At 37.7% G+C, this 21,759-nt stretch overlaps 1 protein-coding gene and 1 pseudogene across 1 annotated transcript; both read right to left on the reverse strand.

The window, feature by feature from the left end:
• Window positions 1-1,015: 1,015 nt before the first annotated feature.
• LOC147289984 (small polypeptide DEVIL 11-like) lies at window positions 1,016-1,820 on the reverse strand. Its single transcript, XM_086238152.1, has one exon. It carries the CDS (start codon window positions 1,691-1,693, stop codon window positions 1,391-1,393), a length of 303 nt encoding a protein of 100 aa, XP_086094278.1. The 5' UTR covers window positions 1,694-1,820; the 3' UTR covers window positions 1,016-1,390.
• A 15,911-nt stretch (window positions 1,821-17,731) lies between these two features.
• On the reverse strand, window positions 17,732-18,820 carry LOC147289985 (uncharacterized; annotated as a pseudogene).
• Window positions 18,821-21,759: the final 2,939 nt, after the last annotated feature.

The following is a 21,759-nucleotide window of genomic DNA, read 5'->3' on the forward strand; positions in this document are numbered from 1 at the left end:
ACTTAATTTTTTTCCCATAAGAAAATTCGAACTTACAATCTTTTTCAACATATTGAAAAAATAGTTGGTTGGTAATTGGGGTAGTTAAGTGTAGCTTACTTATTTTAGTACATTATTAATTTTGTTACGATACTTATTATAGTATTTCAGCTTTTGCATTGAAGTGTCAAAAAAAAAAGCTTTAGGATTTCGAAAAGTTCCTACATTTTAACGAATGGTCAGATCCATGACGACACACAACATGAACCCACAGTATGATAATAAACAAGAAGGGAAACCAAACCAGCTGTAAAATTTGAAGGGACGAAAATGACCCCACACATGCATAGTAATCAGACTCCTCACATGTTGTTGAGCAGTTTAGGAATCTGATGGCAAAATATACACAAACCATGAAAGCCAGGGGAAGGTTCAAGAGTCAAGACTGCCCCCTCCCTATACTAGATAAGAGGTCAAAGTGGTCCACAACTGGTCAAAGCCCTGAAAAACGAAGGGCAATTTGGTCATTTCAATTACAGATACATTGGAAGCTGAACCCAAATTGGCAATTACTTCTCCAGCTATTAGAGGTCCTATTAGTAGAAGTGACAGTCTGATTGCATATGCAGCATATGGCATCAAAGATTAGTACACAATTTTTAATTTTTTTTACCAAAAAGTCTTACATTTAAATAGTAATGTAAAGAAGGGGCATCTTTGCATAAGAGTCTCTGTCTCCCATGTTGGTCCATCTTCTAGTGAGACTTACCCATTTTTATATTAATCTCTAACATTCATGTTCTTAATTTCTTATTAACAAAAAAATTAATAATATTATACCACCTGTGTCAGCCAAGCTTACCAGATCCACAATTCCATGGAATCTTCTCCTTTCTCTATGCTAAAGAAGTGATGTGAAGCAAACCCATCACTTCAATTTCAAGAACAAGCAAACCCATGAAAAAGAATTAAGCATCAAAAGCAAGAAATGAAGGGCAGGGGATCAAAATCTCAATTTGATTGTGTTTCATTTAAATCTCTCTCTCGCTCTCTAATATTCTCAGATAGTAATTAACAGTGGAGACAACATGATCAAGAACCCTGGAGATTCAGAGCCCAAAAAAATCTAACCCATAAAAAAAAGAAATCAAAGAAAGGAAACAAAAAATTTATGTACAAGTATAAATCATCCTCCTCCTCCTCCTCCTGCTTGGCCCTCAAGAAAAAAAGAAAAAGAAAAAAGAAGCTAGAACGGAAGTGGGTTTCTGGAGCAAAACCCAAACCCCAAAAAAGATCTAACAGAAATAAAGCAAGGATTATAAGAGAGAAGAAAAATATTTCATTTTTCATTCTCTCTCTCTCTCTCTCTCTCTAGTTCCTCCTCCTTTTTTCTATCAAGTATCAAACACTTTTATGAATCGCTGTAGTCATGCCAGCAGATGAGCATAGTAACACAGCGCCTCATGATGTAGAAGCGAGCCCTCTGCTCCTTCACCAATCTTGCACACTTTCTGCTGAAAGAGCACCTTCTCTGTGACTGTGACTGTGACTGTGACTGTGAGGAATTCTTCATGAGAGAATTACAAGAAGAAGAGCGGCTTGATCTTGATGACCCTTCTTTCTTTGACAGCTTCCACTTCTCATCAAAGTAGAAAGGCGGTGGATGATGAGCACTTGGAGTTGTAGTGGCAGATACAGATACAGAAGAAGCCATAAATGAATATGGGTTTTGCAAGATGACTTCTTTAATGGGTTTTTTTGGCTTTGGCTTTGGCTTTGGCTTTGGCTTTGGAGAAACAGAGCAAACAAGAAGTGAAAAAACGGTGGATTTGCGAGTAATGAGAGACTGAGTCACACTGACGGAGGAGGATGGTGAGTTGGGTTTGCTATTTATAAGGACTTGGAAAAAGAAAATATTAAGGGGTTTGTGTGTGTGTGTGGCAGTGGGTATCACCTGGGCCTTCTTTGCCTCGAGAGGTCCACCATAAATTTAATTAATTAATTTATTTTATAGTATAATAAACAAAGGAAAATGTCATTGTTAAAGTTAAAATTTTTGTTGCTTATAATAATATATTTTGGTTGTTTATTGCCAAATAGTAGTATTATAAAGTGGTGGGTTCCCAAAGCACCCACGTCATGGGCTACTTAGCTCAGTGAAAGAGAGATAGGGAGTTAAATGCAGGAAATCTCACTTGGCTTGTGGGGATGTAACTGTGAATAGGGTTTGGGGAAAATGACTTTTATGGAATCTTCAAAAGCTATACATAGCTCATAGCTGCTCTACAACTATGAGGGATGAATGAGGCAGTTCAAAGGAAAAAGTTTAGGCTGCAGAGAGGATCAAATTACTGATGCTCCTTTCTGAGAGTTTAACTCCTCTGGCAGGTGTAGTGAAAATTTTGAAGTAATAAGTAACAGTCCTTAATTTTTAAGAGTTGAGTATCCAAGTGGGTAAAAAGAGTGAAAAAATAGGTTCCAATATAATGGTTTAATATAATAGTTGAAGGGTTTGATAATAATAGTCCGAATTTGTATTTTCAAACGTTTATTTTTTTTATTAGTCCGAATTTGTATTTATTTATTTATTTTAATTCAATCAGGCCAAAAAAACAAAATTAATTCAAGGATTTTATTGTAATTGTAAGAATAAAGTACCTCCATCACTCAAATTATAAGTCTCCCCATGGACTTGAAGTTTAATGTATTTTAGAGAGATTTATGACAGGTTATGGGGTGTTTATTATATGAAAATTGTATTGTCAAAGAGAAATAAGTAATTTATTTGCACAATATTGTGACTTAATGATAGATTTTAACTCGTTGTATTGTCTAGCATCAACCTTAATTATTTGAAATTCTTAATTTAGAAAAATCTCAATTATCTGAAGTAAATTTGAATAATGTTTCAAACAAAAATTTACTTAATCAAGTTGACGGTGCTTAATATTACATTTTAGACTATATTATAATAAGAATATTCTTTATTTTTAGAATTTTATCGTCAACATCATGAAAAATTTTATGCAAAGGAATAATTTTTAGCTAAAACGTTTGGGCCAAATGTATGTTGCTTTCTGTCTCTCAAGGAACATATTGATATTGGAGCGTAGTTGCATTTGCACGTAGCTTTCATAAATGTACCCATGAACAAAATCAATGCCCATAGCTTCATTGATCCAAGCCTCCAAGGTGTCCTGGAATTACGTAAGTTATAAGATAAATGCAAAATTAATAAAAATACATAATTTTCTTGTGTGTATGTGCCACCATTTAAAGTTAGTGAGTTTCAACGGTTCCACACTTTTCTTATGGCTAATTTGCAACACTCATTTGAAGAATGCATCTTAGAAAAAAAAAAAAAACAAAAATACCCTTAATGCAAAAGAAAAAAAAAAAACAAAGAGAGGAAACAATTGTATAGGACTTACACAATGTGTTTGCCGTCGATCATCTCATATTATTCTTATAAAATTCGAACTTAAGCACATTATGCTTGTTTCACAAAAGTTTTTCTCCTTAATTTATACAATATGCAAATTGCAATATCAATGAATTACAAGATTCTAAAAATTTAATCTGTTAAATTGAGACACAACACTATCTTACGATAAATATGTGAAAATTGATAATTGTGTTGGAAGTTTCAATCTAAAATCAAATTTGTTATCATATCAAACAATTACTAGATTTCAAAATTTTAAATTTTAAAAAAATAATTAATGTATATCCACCTGACTTACAAGAGAGTTCAACCCCAATAGGGCCAATACTCAAATCATTCATCTTGCTTTTGGATTTCCTAAAATATTGTTTTTCATTTTGCACATATATATTTATCGATTATTCTTATTTACTTGGTTTGATTTTCCTCTGTTATCTTTTATCGAACAAGTGTTATAAATGATTATGTGGATGTGACTTTACGTGGGACTGGGGCGAGCATGTCCATTGTGGGGCTTGATCAATGAAAAAGGCTTAGGTCGATCACTCCCACAGTGACGTATCATATATGTTCTGATCAGTCAGACGAGCTATGTTTAGCTTCAGCACATAATCTCAACAAAAAGTGGACCCATCAATCCATGGCTTTGATCATTGCATATGGCAAATTGATAGAATGCCAATGTAGCTAGTGACGTGATGGGAAATATACCCTTGGGGTTTTGGTGCCTATTTTGCTTCGATATAACCCTCTAAGTTTTCAGAACAAAAGAGAAAAATAAAAACAAGAGATGTTATTGGCATTTCAAAAATGTCATCATGCATTTTTTCTTTATTTTTTGAATAATTTAAATTCAATTTAAACTAATTTTTTCTTAAATAATAAGAAAAGGTTAAAGTTTAATTGGGGGTTACTTGGGAATTAAATTAACAAAATCAAATTAAAATAATAATAAAATAAAAGTGGAGTGTAAATAGCACTTCTCATAACAAAAAAACCCACTAAGTTTACACTCACCAGATCAAGCTCTATGTATTTCTCAATTGTTAGATGAAGCTGATGAAGGAAAAAACAAAATTGTTAGATCAAGAAGTGTAATAAACAAAACATTTATTCTATATCGATCAGTTTTTCGAGTTGAGTTGTTCGGAAATTTTTCATATCCCTATCCCGCTATCCATCCAACTTTAGTTTGGATTTGTAACAAAAAAATGTTTAATTTAGATTACAAAATTATTTTAGTATTTATAAAAAATGTAGAAGTTCGTTATTGATCCCTTTAGTTTGGGGCAATTCCACTTAAGTCCTTATAATTTTAATCACGCAAATGTTATCCATATGGTTTACTAATTGTTGTAATTCAAATACACACTCTTAAAGGCCAAGAAAAAAATACACACTTTTAATTTCATCAATTTGTTCAACAAAAATAGCATGTGACAACAGGATTCAAGATATTTTAGATAGTAACAATGAAACTAAACTACCCTAAAGCTTAAAACACTCTCACTTGTGCGCTTTATGTGTTATTTCATCGAACAAATTGAAGAAATTAATGTGTCATCGAATTAGAAAATTAGGACTACATGAACAAAATTAAAACAGTTAAAACTATAAGGAATTAAGTAAAACTTGATTACTTGATGCGAACTACATGAACAAAAAAAGAAATTTGAGCCTATAAACGATATTTACATGAATTATCCAAAATGTTTAAGATTATAATTTGGTCCCACCCCATGCCTACTATATAAAAAAATAAAAAATGTGTGAAAAGCGAGTGGAGATTAAATACTTATTTTAGGAGAAAGGATAGGGTGATCACATGGTGCACATGGTAATAGTATCGTTCGGTGGGCCCCTTTTATTTTACGGTTGGTTGTGCGTTAAATTTAAGAGTTGCTTGCTTATCATGTCCCTTTGCACACGTGTCGCTCGCCGCAATGGGAGCCTTCTGTCCCCGCTCGTTCGGACCAAAAGTCCTTCCCGTGCTCTACTTTTTCTGGTCAACGGTCAACATATTTATGCCAGAGAGGATCTCCTCCCTACACGTGTAAATCAAGGTAATATGGATTGGAGAGAGACTAGATTTTTTATCTTATTTATTTGAAATGAAAATTGAAATCTAAAACTGTCGATGAACCCGTGGAACTTTGGATTCGAACCCTTGGACTTTGTATGATTCCTGCAACAGAGTTTACAACCATGTTACAAACTTTTGATGTTCTAGCTTGGGCCTTGAACATAAAAAATAGTTTCTAAAATATACTTGGCAAAAACAACAACAAAAACTTTTGAAATGGACATCCGTTCACTTTTAGGGACTAAGTCGAAGTTATTTCGATTTGATTTAGAGAAATCATCCTGTGTTACCATAACATTATATGACAATACTGACATAGTGTTACAAATTAATAATATTATAATAAGTAGTTGTTTGTGAAATCAAAGCTCATTGTTAAAGGAATTAAATTTTGACCTCATTTCATGATTTCCAAACTAGAACCCTTTCAAAAATAAATCGAATGGACTTTGATTTATTTTCAGAAGCTGCCTTACATACATAGCATTTCCTGTGATATTAATTAACTTGCAAGAGAAAATTTAATCAAACTAGTTAAGTACTTAAGTATATGGGATAGAAAGATTCAAAGGATTACATTCAGCCAATGCTTAATTAAGCTCAAAGTTTCACTTTGTCCCAGATGAACAATGAATGGGTGTCCTAGTTAATTACAACAAAAGCATTATATACTAGTGTCTAGCTCATTGGTTTAGTTAAATGCATTTAGACAAACACTCCATATTCATATTGTCTGAAAATCTCATACATGATACACCTACCTCTCATGAACAAACATATGACATATTACATGCCACAGACAACCTACCATGATCAGCAAACAGGAAAATCTTTAGCTGCTTAAAATTACTACTGCACTTAATGGATTGATGGCTTCATTTCCACACAAAAGGGCTGTGTTCTCTCAAACAACAAAATCCAGGACTACATCCTACATTGTACATTCCACTGAAATGGGCATTTTTAACACTTTCTATGTAGATTATATACTAAAATAATTAAGTCTCCCCCCTTTCATGAACAAAAGGGTCAACTCTGCTTGATAACTAGTATATATTCTTCTTCACCTCTTTTAGACTGCACATAACATACATGCAAAAACCATGAGGTGCATGCAGAGCCCTGCATTAACATGTCATGTTCAAGGGTTGGGGAACACTTGCTATAAAAATATTCCCCAAGCTTTTCTCCCATTGGATTTTATGGGTATCTTTGTTTTGCTTTTTCCATGGCCTTGACCCCTAAGAGCTATTGTTAAATGCAAAGGGCATGCGGCTAGCCGCTGAAAAAGGTGTTGATGCAGCCTTCTAATCTACCACATGAATAAGAAAGAACCCAAACAGAGTCTAGAAAACCCAAAATCACTAATTAAGCAGTAGAGGGCATCTAGGATCATGGGTAGTTAAGTAGTTAATTCAATAGAAGCTAAGCTTAATTAATTAAGTTTTGCACATTTTTGTCTTACTTGGTTCTTTTCAATCTTTAAGGTTTGGGACCACTAACAATAAGTCTTTTCAATTTTCATGGAGGCAAATAGCAGAGATAATATATATAATGTCCCTCTCTTCTATGCTGTGCTTACCAGCTATGTGAATTGTTGGAGTGTTTGATTCTTGCAGTGCATGCATGTAACCATCCATAAATTGAAGGTTTCATAGAGTAAATTAAAATTGGAAGGAATGCAAAATTCAAGAGTCAAAAAGAAGTACAAAACTAATACAAGCTAGCTAGCTAACTGCAAATCATTGATATGAATCCAAAAACCCCTTCAATGAAATGAATGCCAGAAAATCGAAAACGATTCAGCTATCTCTTTTTCCATCATGAGGGCCTTTTGCAAATTTAATAATATCAAGAGTTCCAAAATAAAGTGCAGCAAGCCACCCACCTTTTAGCAGGCCATGTCAAATTGTCAATGGGTTGGGGGATACTAAAACTCTGAAAATATTTATCAAGATCTTTGCATATATATTTATTTTTTCAAGTGGACCTTTTGGTATATATATGCATACCCCATGATTTATTTGGATTGAAATTAGATGACTTTATGATTATGACCAGTCAAATTCTTCTCCAGCTGCACACATTAACCTTTTAATTATGCTAATCAGATGCCACATGCAGAACTCAAAGAGCCAATTTAAGAAATGGTGGAATCTTTGATTAGATTATTGATTGTTACACTTTTACCTCTAATTAATTAATGCTGCAAAATCAGTATTGGATCAATAAGCTCCCAACATTATCCCCTTTGGCCAGTGATCTGTTTAGCCATGCAGATAATACCATACATGACCTTACAATTTGACTATCCAACATGCCAATCACAACCCAATATTGTGTACTTGCTAAGTTGCTATCCAAGAATGCATATAAACAAAAATATATATGATGTATATGAAGCAGCAGGAAATGGTTTATGTTGATTGCACACAATTTTTCTTTTCCAACTTCTTTTTTCTTGTTGATTTTGTGGCCTAATGATAATTAGGATGATGATTTCTAGAGATTTCGTACCTCCTTTTTCAGCTCAGTGTATCTTCTCCGGAATTAAAAATCATAGACTCAATACAGATGTTCACTGAGATTTGCTCTCATTGATTTTTGGTAACTAATTAAGCTCATCACATGTCTCCAATGTTGTAACAAACTTGGCAATGTGATTACTTGATTCATTAGTTTTCTAAGGAAGCCAGGCCGAAACAATTGATCTAATGCTAAACAATAAAAGAAGTACAATTGTTGCATTGCAGTATAACACAATATAAGGCAACTTAATTTGGTTCAGTGCGCAGAAGAGAGCAAAACATGCATGCAGGAAGTGAATTACTATGCAGTTGGGGGGATGTAACAAAAGGATCAAAGAGCTTTAAGTCTCAATTTTAGTACGTCTTAATTGAATGTACCAGATGAAACAAGAGCAGACAACTTGTTTTTCAGTCAAGCTTCAGTGAAGCAGCAAAGTTTCCTTGCTTCCCTCAAGTGGCCGGGTCAATCTTGAATCTTAAATTGACACTTACACTCAATATGTATATATATACATAAAGGTCCACTTGAATGGTTTCACGGAAATTGATGATTCTCCATGAACAAACATTTATCTTCTTTTGCGACAATATGCTTTCTGCTTATAATTACAGACTTGCACTAGTTCATAGACTACTTTCCATGAACCAAAAGTTAGATACCGACATCATAAACAAAATCCATTGGACCCTCCTTTTTCTGCACCAAAATCAGTCATTAGCTCTGAATTAAAAATGAGAGGAGCAGCTCCCTTAAGTTATGCCACATGTTTACTTGGATGAGGGAACATCTATGATCTACCCTTAATTTATTTAAAAACTTTCTGATCTATAAGAATCTTTTTGCTTGCTTGTGATTAGCGCTCATGATTGAGAGGTCAAAACCGATCTTAATGCATATAGTGGCTGCTATTATACAAATCAACTTAATTGATAAACACAAACAGCTAAACTATAGATATACCATAAGATTTGCCTACTGCAGACCTTTTTGTTAATGATCTTACCGGGCATCGATTAACCCTCTTTTCAACTTAATCCATGGTTTGTTTTATCAACTGAGTTGAAAGATACTATCACATGCTTCCATGTGATCTAATGATCACCTAGATGATCTGAAATTTATCTTTAAACCAGTAGTGGAAGTCATACTTCACATTCACATACCAACAGAGATATACATAATACATTCCCCATATCAAAAATTGCTGTCCAAGTTTATGTTGATTAATTAAATGCAACCTTTTGTTTATGGCATTAAGAGCAGGGAGGTTTGCAATTCGTCTCTGCATATATAGTCTGCAGAGGGTCCAATTCATCTCACCTGAATGTATCGTTTGACTGAGAAAATATATTCTTTGGATTTTGTGTTTAAAAGATCTTTTACTTAAGATTGATAATCTAATTAATTTCCCCTACTCCACAAAGTTTGCAGGACTATTCAACTCAATCTTGTGATTGATTTGATTGAAACTTGCATGTTGTCCTATTCGGTCGTGTCCTATATGGTCATTTAGAATAACAATTTAACATAACAGTCCATGAGTGCTTCTTCTGGTATAGGAATATTATAGCCTAATTATATACATATTATATAATATGTTACAAAAAATTGTATTCTTGCCATTTTTTTTAAATAATCATGTATCATGTGCTATCTTAATTTATAAGTGATCAACTTGTCACTAGCTAGCTCTAGCAAGACATTCCCATGCATGCATGCATTTGCCTAGCTTGTTAATTTTCAACTTCTTGCAGAGGAAGAAGGCCACTGCAGATTTATGCATGTAATTAAGCTTAAAAAGAAGATTTTATTCTTAATGATATGAGGTCAGATTAAATCAGGTCCATTAATTAATAGTCAGTTTCATCAAGTGGGATGACTATCCCACATGTCTCCATGTGAGCTACATGTTCCAAGCCTCCAAACTAGCAGCTGCATACCCCAGTTGGGAATAAGTATATATAGTTCATATATATGACCACTACCCAACATAACATAAAAAAGAAACACACACACATAAAAAATAAAAATAAAAACAACTAGGAAACAAAACGTAGTCAACCTTCTAGCACAAGTGAGAGAGAGAAGGCCGTTAGGGGGACATGAGACATCATTCCCCATATTCTTGTTCAAAATGAAAACTTCAAAGTTGTAAACAAATTGAAATGAGAATGGATTGGAGGGACAATAAATCTCGTCTAAGATGATTGAATGGGTTATAATATTATAAGTTTGGTGGTTATTCCTGGCTGATTAGTATTCGTGATTTTATGGTTGATTATGCTCATGATTAGATTTAAATTATGCTGTGCTAATTAAGATCATGCATATGGGTCTGTGAAGATGTTCATCCCACGTACCCAATTGTTGCGGAACTGATTTTTGTATATTTCTGTCAATAGTGACCTCGATCATCATCGAGTGATGCGGGTGCCATTAGAATTAGATGCATGCTTCAAAGGTCATTCGGACTCATTCCCCACAAGAACACATCATTAACCCAAGTCAATAATGACAATCGATCAAGTAAACACAGTAGTAAACTTTTGCTTGATCTTAATTAACTAATGCTGCAAAATCAATATTGGGTAGTCAATAAGCTTCCAATTAAAATTATCTCCTGTGGCCATTGCTCTTTTTAGCCATGCAGACAATACCACACATGACCTTACCCCTTGACCATCTAACATGACATTACAACCCAAAATAATATACTTGATTTAATGCATTACCAGGAACTAACTTAATCAATTTCTTAATGAACTCAACCTTGTTCATATTATCAAGTAGGATGAGAATATATCACTCCTGATAAATGAATAAAAAAAGCTTTAATTCGGTAGCAATCAAAGCTGGTAAAACATGATGACATAGCAGTCAAAAAGGAACGGCAAAAGGGGTACTGATGGAACTCAGAAGCATTGTTTGTATGTTGTACTTGGTAACTCGCTTGGAAGAAAGAGAGAGAGGAGATGTGCATATATATACGCAGCTATATAGACCATGTGACCGATCACCAGTACATGCAGAGGCTACTGGCTACTTCTATATATAGCCATTATTGTACGCAACTAAGCACCATCGATCTGACCATTGTAAGGGGTTAGTTCACCTACTTTTACAGTGCTTGTGAGATCTTTGTTGCAGACTTCATTACAGTACATGGCTTTTACATTTCACCTACCAAAATAAATGTTGCCTCTATTTATCGGGCTCCAACGCCACTCAATCTCTACTCTTCTGCTCTTTCGAAAACCCCTATGCTTTCTCTCTCTCAAGAACCCACACCCAAATATCTCAGCTCAATCTTTTCCTATAGCCCAGCTCTATTACACCCCAGATCTGCTGTTCATGCTCTTAATTTGTGAAGGTTCTGCTCAAGTATTTGTTTATTGTTGGTGCTCAGATTTCATCACAAACTTCACCTCCCCTTGGGTACGTAATAATCTCTACATGCAGTAACTTTTTTTTTGTTTTTTCTTTCTTTCTTTCATGTTCCTTAAAAAAGGAAGACCAAAGTATTAATCTTTCTTTTCAGTTGAATTGAAATTTGCTTCAGTGGGAGCTGATGCTCAAGATTTATTATGAGCTGGGATCTTCTAGTATATATCCACGCAAGGAACAACCTCCAACACTCCAACTTTATTTTTCAAAGTAGGGGATATGTTGTTATGTCAACGTGGAATGGGTGGGATAGGAAAGAAGAAAAAAACAATTGGGGTGGGTCATGTATGCATATTTTAACCCAATTTTATAATTACCTTATTTGAAAATTTCAAATTTGGCTTTGTATTTTCTTTTGGATCTGTATGTTAGAAAAAAATTTGTGGTATTCATTTTGTCAATTTTTATTGGAAATTTTTGTGTATACATGGTGTTTGAAACAATGGCCAATACATTGTTTTCTGGTCGGATGGACCTTTTGAAAAGTTAAGCTTCCGATACATTGAAACCAAAATCTTAATCAATATTAAATAAATGAAATGGATATCATAAAGCCAAAAAAAATTGAGTGGTCAATTCATCAACCACAAAAGGACCTACTACCACAAAGTTTCAGCCACACTATGACATGTTATGCAGATTATATTTAGGGAATATGAAGGAAAGAGGACCTGTTTTTGTAACTGCTTTTAATCCTCTAAGCTTGAATATTGTAGCTATTATGAGCTTCATCATTTCAATTGAGCTCCAATCCCATATGGAGACAGATTAAAGCTCATAATGCTACCCACTCTCATAATGCTACGTATTATTTCCTAGAAGTTCAATTATATCTACACAGTTTAGCATTTTCTTAAAGCTCATAATGCTACCCAGATTCCTAATTCTTCTAATGCTGTCCGTGACTATACAAAATATCACTTAATCCCACCTCACCTGTGGCTTGTGGATTAGAGCTAAGTTGTTTATGGCTTTAGATACAGACGTCTAGAGGGTCTTTTCAATTAGGTGTTGGACTAAACTTTGATCCATTCTAAAACCAAAAACAAGCAAGGGGTTATGAACATATTTACCAGAATTTTGTTTTTTCGAATCATTTATGATTGAAGAAAATTTCTGGTGTTATAAGAGATGTTACAACTTACAAGTCTTGGTGTGAATTGCTGAAAACATCACGTTGTACTTGCTGGGAAATATATTGAGGGTGATTGGGTTTTGTATTGTACCTGTTGTAAGCCCACTACAACCCCATTATTATTGAAGGTGTCTCAACATTACCAACATTGTGGTAGGTTTTCATCATTCTCGTCAAAGATGATTGAATTAATGGGTTATAATATTATAAGTTAATTTGTTGGTTATTCTTGGCTGATTAATATTGGTGATTTTATGGTTGATTATGCTCATGATTAGATTGAGATTATGTTTTGCTAATTAAGATCATGCATATGGGTTTGTAAAGATGTTCATTCCACCTAATTGTTGCAAATCTAATTTTTGTATATATTTGTCAATTGTGACCTCATCAACGAGTGATGCGGGTGCCATTAGAATTAGATGCTTCAAGGGTCAGTCCCCACAACTCCACAAGAACATATCATTAACCCAAGTCAATAATGACAATCTAGTAAACACAGTATATGAGAGTGGGTTAACATAGTAATGTAGGAAAACTTGGAAGTGGGTTAACAGATATGAGAGTGCCTTCCTTAAGTGCGTCACCAAGACCAACAAAATCATATGTCATTTGGTATTAAAAAATTGTCAGTTAAATCTACAAATGTTGTAAAAGTATGTGAAAATCTAGGGTTTGTGGAAGAGAGGAGGCAGAGAGAATATGATCAGTTCATCTTATTCATGTTATAAATATCCTTATATAGAAGTAGGGTTTACTAGGTTTTGTATATTTACTAGTATGCCCCTACAACTAATTACAGGGATAGCCACATATAACAATATATTTACAACACTCCCCCTTGGATATTCCATGTCATTAGTGTTGTCTCTGCTATGCGCTTCTAAGTTGCCTCGTTAAAACCTTGCCAAGTAATAAAAACCCTGTGGGAACAAAAACAACCTTGGTCGAAGGAAAAAGAGTGCAACGCGCTTGAGTGTGGAGTAGTCACATCAGAACCTCGAAAGTAGGTGAAGTCATATCTTCTGGATCATAGGCAAATAGTATGTCAATGGGAGCGGGGTGCATTAGAGTTGCTACACCAAAACCTTGCCCGGTAAACCCAATGGGAAAAACCCGTGGTCGAAGGGAAAAGATGAGCAAATGCATATGTATCAGATCAACACATCTTCAGGATGTAATATGAGTAGGGTGACCATGCCAAGATGTGCCTCATTAAAACCTTGCCAGGTAACAAAACCCAGTGGGACAAAATAACCCTGGACGAAGGACAAAAGAGTACACGATGGTCAAGTGAGTATGCTTCGGGATACTCCCCCTGATGTCGACTCCCCCTGAAGATTACATACTAGGTAAATCAGCCAATCTACGCAAACCAATACCTCGAACATGCATCAAGAACGTGGACTTTGGTAGTGACTTGGTAAAGAGGTCTGCATGGTTGTCTTGAGATCGAATCTGCTTGACTTCAATCATCTGATGCTCTTGTTGCTGTTGATTGAAGAAGAACTTCGGTGCAATATGCTTGGTGTTGTCTCCTTTGATGAAACCCGTCTTCATCTGCTCGATGCAAGCGGCATTATCCTCATAGATAATCGTTGGTTCATCAGTGGTGGAATTCAGCCCACACGTACTTCGAATATGTTTGGAAACTGCTCTCAGCCATATACATTCACGAACTGCTTCGTAAAGGGCTATAATCTCAGCATGATTCGAAGAAGTAGCAACAAGGGTCTGTTTCGTTGACCTCCAAGATATTGCTGTATTCCCAATGGTAAAGACGTAACCAGTTTGAGAACGCGCCTTGTGAGGGTCTGATAGATACCCTGCGTCAGCATATCCAACAAGGCGGGCATCGTTCCGAGGATCGAGGGGGTTCGATCCATTCCTTGATGCATAGGGATAGAATAAGCCCATATCCGTCGTACCTCTAAGGTAGCGAAAAATGTCTTTTATGCCATTCCAGTGGCGGCGTGTTGGCGCAGAGTTATATCTAGCTAACAAGTTCACGGCGAATGAGATGTCCGGTCTAGTACATTGAGCCAAGTACAATAATGCGCCTATTGCACTTAGATATGGGACTTCTGGTGCCAATATCTCTTCGTTATCATCTGCGGGACGAAACGGATCCTTCTTAGGATCTAGACTACGGACGATCATGGGTGTGCTAGAAGGCTTCGCTTTATCCTCATTAAAGCGCCTTAACATCTTCTGGATGTAATTCGATTGATGGACTAGAATTCCATCTGCACGGTGCTCGAGCTCCAGGCCGAGACAGAAATTCGTTCTCCCAAGATCTTTCATCTCGAATTCCAACTTCAGGTGTTTAGCAGTTTCCTTGATCTCTTCAGGAGTACCAATTAGATTCATGTCATCGACATAAACAGCTACAATAGCAAAACCAGAACTTGTTTTCTTAATAAACACGCAAGGGCATAGATTATTATTCACATATCCCATTCCGATCAAATATTCACTTAGACGGTTATACCACATCCGTCCGGATTGTTTCAATCCATATAGTGAACGCCTCAAACGAATGGAGAGCGTGTTCCGTGGTCTGGAACTATTTGCATCGGGTATCTTAAGTCCTTCGGGAACTTTCATATATATCTCTGTATCAAGATCCCCATAGAGATAAGCAGTGACCACATCCATAAGCTGCATACTCAGTTTTTCGGAAACTACCAAACTGATAAGGTAGCGGAACGTTATCACGTCCATTACGGGAGAATACGTTTCCTCTTAATCAATCCCAGGGCGTTGAGAAAATCCTTGCGCCACTAGACGAGCCTTGTATCTTACAATCTCGTTTTTCTCATTACGCTTCCTTACAAATACCCATTTAAATCCTACAGGTTTAACATGGGAAGGTGTAGGAACGACAGGCCCAAACACCTTTCTCTTTGTCAAGGAATCTAATTCGACCTGGATTGCTTCTTTCCATTTTGGCCAGTTGTCTCGACGTTGACATTCATCAACGGAGCGAGGTTCGATGTCATCGCTAGTTATGATTTCGGTAGCTACCGCGAATACAAATATATCATCGATGATAATCTCGTTTCGATTCCAAAGCTCACTCAAGCATGCATAATTTATAGAGATTTCTCTGTTCTCGAGAGTGGGTTCAGATGTTGGAGCGTCCCCCAACACCGTCTCTTCCAGGACGGACCCATAATCCGGAACTATTTCGTGAGATGGATCGGTTGAGATTGCGATGTCAAGAGGACTCGTTTGTGCCAAATTTATCCTCTTCCGGGGATAAGAGTCCTTCGAACCTAGTGGTCTACCTCGCTTCTGGGCAGGGACATAAGACTGGTTAGCCGCTATGGCCGTACCTCGTCCATCTGGGATGACACGTCCTTCGGGGACAGATATCCTTGCAGGCACGTTTGCAGCAGGTATATGTGATCTCGTCACTTTAGCTAGATCAGAGAAAGCGTCTGGCATATTATGAGCTACACTCTGTAGATCTAGAATTCTCCGCACTTCACTATCACATTGTGCGGTTCGGGGATCGAGATGAGACATAGTGGGGACATTCCACGTCAATTCACGTCGTTCTTCAGGAACGGTGACGTTCTTATCTCCCCCTAACGGCGGGAAGACTGTCTCATCAAAGTGACAATCCGCAAATCTGGCGGTAAAGAGATCGCCTGTCAAGGGCTCTAAAAAGCGTATAATAGATGGGGATTCATAACCGACATATATGCCCATCCTTCGTTGAGGACCCATTTTGGTACGTTGTGGCGGCGCAACTGGCACATAAACTGCACACCCAAATATGCGTAAGTACGAAACGTCAGGTTCGTACCCAGTCACCAGCTGTAACGCAGAGTAAGGTTGGGTAGCAGTGGGCCTCAACCGGACCAACATGGCTGCATGCAAGATTGCATAGCCCCACGCAGAAATTGGAAGCTTGGTGCGCATAACCAAGGTTCGTGCGATCATTTGTAATCTTTTAATGAACGCTTCTGCGAGACCATTCTGGGTGTGAACATGGGGAACTGGATGTTCAACATCAATCCCAAGGGACATGCAATAATCATCGAAAGTTTTCGATGTAAACTCTCCGGCATTATCAAGTCTTATGGACTTTATGGGATAATCCGGGTGGTGAGCCCTCAATTTAATGATCTGGGCGAGGAGTTTAGCAAAGGCAGCATTTCTTGTGGACAATAGTGTAACATGTGACCACCTTGTCGATGCATCAACCAAAACCATGAAATATTTAAATGGTCCGCATGGTGGTTGGATAGGTCCACAAATATCCCCTTGTATCCTTTGCAGGAAAAGGGCGGAGTCTTTACTAGTCTTTGCATATGATGGTCTAGTATTCAACTTTCCGAGTGAGCAGGCTTGGCATATTGTGTCACTAAACACAAGATCCTTATTAGTAAGGGGATGCCCGTGTGATGAATTGAGGATACGGCGCATCATACTTTGACCTGGGTGTCCCAACCGGTCATGCCATAGCAAGAAACTGCTCAAATTGGTTAACTTCTGGTTAACTATGTGATTTGCCTCAATTGATCTAATGGTGGTCATATAGAGACCGCTCGATAGGCATTTAAATTTCTCCAATGTACGCTTCTGGCCATACAAATTGGAGGTTATGCAAAGATATTCCACTCCATTTTCCTCAGTGGTTTCAACGTGATAACCGTTGGCTCGAATATCCTTAAAACTCAACAACGTTCTTCTGGAACATGGAGAATATAAGGCCTCATTAATGGTAAATTCGGTACCATTGGACAACATAAAATGGGCTTTGCCATGACCCTCTATCAGGTTGGATTGGCCTGATATGGTTGTCACAGAGGTATGAGTAGGCAATAAGTTTGAAAAATACTTCCGATCCTGGAGTATGGTGTGCGTAGTAGCACTGTCAGCCAGACAACAAACTTCCCCACAAAACATGCCTATTCATAAATTTAATTCAATGGATCACATGTATGAAAATAACTTAAGTGAATTAAATAATATTCGAGCATAACCAAATTTTCCAAAAATAAATAATCCAAGTCATAAATCACCAAAATAATCCAAATAAAAAAAACATTATTCAGAAAATAAATACGGCACAAGCGCCGATCATATCCATGTCATCGAGTTTCTAATCCTCGAAGTATCCAGTAGCAGCCTGGAAATCAGTGACCTCTAAGGTGGTATCCATAGGAAATGATCCCTCAACGAGATTGGTCTCTCGAGTTCCGCGACTGGCGTGATACTCATTTACAGCTTGCGCTGATGCACGGCAGGTGCGAGACCAGTGATCAGTTCCTCCACATCGGTAACATAGATTATTCTGATTCTGATTCTGATTTTGGTTCTGATTCTGGTGGCGACGGGCCGGACCAGTGTTCCTCTCATTTCGAGTTCTTGGGGCCGAGGGACCGCGGTTCTTACCACGTGGGCCTTGGCCACTAGAATTCGGGTTTCGTGGGCCATGACCGCGTTGGCCTTGGTCGCGTTGGCCTCGATCATACGGGCCATTCCTCTGAGAACCTTTCCTTCCATTTCTCGGGCGGTCGGACTTCGTGCCCTTTCCATGACCTCGGTATCCTCTATCGCGGTTTGAATTGCGATGAGCAACAGCATTTGCTTCAGGCAATGGTGCTGCTTTAGTACCGACAGGTCGGGCTTGATCATTTCTCATTAATAAGTTGTTGTTCTTTTCAGCGAGCAACAGAGTAGTGATCAATGCCGAGAACTTGGTAAAATTCCTCTCCCTGTATTGTTGCTGCAGGACCAAACAGGAGGCAGGGAAGGTGGAGAAAGTCTTCTCCAATAGGTCAGCTTCGGTGAGCTCCTCCCCACAAAATTTGAGGAGTGACCGGATCCGGCAGATTTCCGAATTATACTCATTCACGGATTTGAAATCCTAGAAACGGATGTTCTGCCAGTCATGTCTTGCTTCAGGCAAGAAAATGGTCTTCTGATGGTTAAACCGCTCTTCCAGAGCAACCCAAAGAGCTCGTGGATCCTCTTCAGCGAGGTACTCAACTTGGAGTGCTTCTTCCATATGCTTCCTAATGAAGATCATGGCACTTGCCTTAAGGGACTCTGCAACAACATTGTCTGCATTGATTGTCGACCTCATCTTCTTGGCAGTCAAATGAAGCTTAACATCTTGAGTCCACTTTAGATAGTTTCTTCCGGAAACTTCCAAAGCGACAAAATCAAGCTTGTTGAGATTTGACATTCTTTGGTTGAAAGGAACAAATAATCATAATTAGTGCTTCGGGCAATAATATCCATAAACAATAAATAAGAACTTCAAGTTCTATAACATGGTATAGACATGTAAAATCTACTGGTTTTATCGTGTATGGTGAATTTATGAAGGAAACTTCAGGTTCCTTATACGGCATTATTGGAACTACAAGTTCAATATTTATGTATGAACTACTGGTTCATTAATTACCTGCAATTTCTACACATATATTCTAGTGCAAAAATTTAAACAAGTAAAATATTCATATACCCAAGTAGAACAGAAAAATATCACAAAATTATTTGAATAAAAGTTTCTGGCATTTAGGATATATATATTAAACGGTTTGCATACTAACAATAAACTATCAGCAGCACAGTGGTTAAGGTGCAAGGTGGTGCACAAGAGGTCCTAGGTTCAAATCCCAGGCATGGCAAAAATTAACATTTCCTTTTTACAAAGTTTCAGGAGGTTCGCCATGTGTCAGCGTGGGATTGGCGCTGACGTGGCAGCTTGGTGGCGCATGCGTGGAGCTGACATGGCGCCTGCGTGGCGACTGACGTGGCTGCCTGCGTGGCAGTGACGTGGCGGGCCTGGGCTGCTGGCCAGTTGGGCCGTGGGCCTGGTGGGCAGCAAGGCTGCTGGCCTGCTGGGCTGGCAGCAGATTGATTGGGCTGCAGCAAGGCCTGCTGGGCTGCTGCAAGGCTACAAGGCCTGCTGGGCTGCAAGGCAGCAGCAAGGCTGGCTGCGCGATAGAGGGCCTGCTGCGCGAGGCTACTGCGATGGCAGCGAGGCTGCGCCTGCGTGGGCTGCCTAGTGGGCAGCGAGGGGCTGCTGGCTGGCTGCTGGCAGCACAGGAGGCACAGGAGGTGGTGTGCTACGCGCGCGAGGGACTGCTGCAGGCAGCGAGGGCAGCAAGGCTGCTGCGGGCAGCGAGGGCAGCAAGGCTGCTGCGGGCTGCTGCAGGCAGCGAGGGCAGCAAGGCTGCTGCGGGCTGCTGCAGGCAGCGGGAGTTGGAAGCGCGGGGCTGCTGCTCGGGGTGGTTTCCCGATCACCCAAAAATTCTTCCTCTTTTTATTTTAATCATTCAATCCAAGAAAGCATGTATAAAATATATAAACCCACATAAATCAATCACATAAATCTAGGGTTCATGCTTCATGAGGATTTTTCAATCAATCAAGGTTAAATAACCATGAACATAAAATTATTTTATAAAACCTACTTGGTTGAAGAACAAATTGAAGGATGATCCTCTTTCGTTTATCGATCCACAATCCACAATCCAAAGAGCTTTTCGTGCTTGATTGATTGAAGAACGGATTGAATGATGATCCTCTTTTGTTTAGCGATCCACAATCCAAAGAGCTTTTCGTGCTGATAACGTGTTGTAAAAGTATGTGAAAATCTAGGGTTTGTGGAAGAGAGGAGGCAGAGAGAATATGATCAGTTCATCTTATTCATGTTATAAATATCCTTATATAGAAGTAGGGTTTACTAGGTTTTGTATATTTACTAGTATGCCCCTACAACTAATTACAGGGATAGCCACATATAACAATATATTTACAACAACAAATTTATTTTAGACTCTGCGCGCAACTTAAATTGAGATCCCATGTTTCACACAATTATGAACATCTGACATTCTTTTGGTAGGTGCTCGTAGTACGTACTAGTAAAATAACAACAATAATAAAGTAATAAAACAAAAAAAATCAATTACTTATAATAAGTTCCAAACAAGTTCCATAAAACTTGTGAGTGTCATCAGCAAACACAAGCACAAAAGGCATGTCTATGAACTAACGAACAATGCTTGGCTTCTTCAAGTAAGGAGCCATTTCTCCTAATTAGTGGCCAATCACGATCATTTATATGCCACAGCCTCATCTGGATTAATGCTCTTGCATATATAGCTCCTTCCCCTTAAACACATTCTGTAATAGTTCCTGCACTTTGGGAATTCTAGAAGATCCCCCGGCAAGAACAACATCATCAACACTGCTTATGTCCATCTTAGCATCCTTCAAACACTTCTCCACAGGCTCCATACACTTGTTGAAGAAATCCATGTTCAATTGTTCAAATTTGGCACGGGTAATAGTTGCATATAATTGCCACACTGCCACTCATGAATACGTTGTCCCCAGATCAATCCCTATTGAATGACCATCTTCTACTCTCTCTGGCTTTGACTCCTCATATGATATTTTCAGTCTTTTATTTGCCATTCTCGATCAGTTCAAGAACTCAAAGCTAAATCACAAATACTAGCTTCTTGGGCGCGTGGCTAGTGTCTGAGGCTGAACGCGGAGAATGTCCCAATTGCAGGGCCTTCTTTTCCACCCATTCTCAACTCAAAGCCTGAACGTAGAGAATGCATGTCCTTTAAATTTCCTACAACTTACTACTAAAGTGCGTAACTTGAGAGAGGTCAAGTGAGAATAGGAAAACTGTCCGAGTTACATGTATATTTGTTTGAGTATATTTTAAGTGTTCATCAATTTTTCTTGTTGTTGTTGAGGTTTTACTATTACATATATGTATATTTATATATATATCTAAAAAACACATCAATCTAAAACTTAAGGAACTGAAGCTATGAAATCAAAATGACCAGAGAGGGAGAGGGAATCAAAGGTCTTACCTTTCAAAGAGAATATTTATAACCGAAAAATCAAACCCTAAACACACAATCAAAGGCCTAATATAGGCTTAAAATTCTAATCCTACTAGCTAGGAAACTTAAGGGAAAGTCTAATTAACCAATCAAAGTAAACCAAAATCAAACAGGAAACAAAAAAAAAATTACAATTCGGCACAACTTTCCTAATTAAAAAATTGGAACTTAGTTTTGAGGGCCTAAATGATATTTTTTGGCCAAAAATTACCCCTACATAACAGCTATAGTGGCGGGTCTTGTT

The sequence above is a fragment of the Dryas octopetala genome, chromosome 3 (genome assembly GCF_963921425.1).
Source record: "Dryas octopetala chromosome 3, drDryOcto1.1, whole genome shotgun sequence".
NCBI classification, from domain to species: domain Eukaryota; kingdom Viridiplantae; phylum Streptophyta; class Magnoliopsida; order Rosales; family Rosaceae; genus Dryas; species Dryas octopetala.

What these genes read in the sequence shown, in the direction of transcription:
- LOC147289984 (XM_086238152.1), bottom strand. Translation starts at nt 1,693, where the DNA reads ATGGCTTCTTCTGTATCTGTATCTGCCACTACAACTCCAAGTGCTCAT.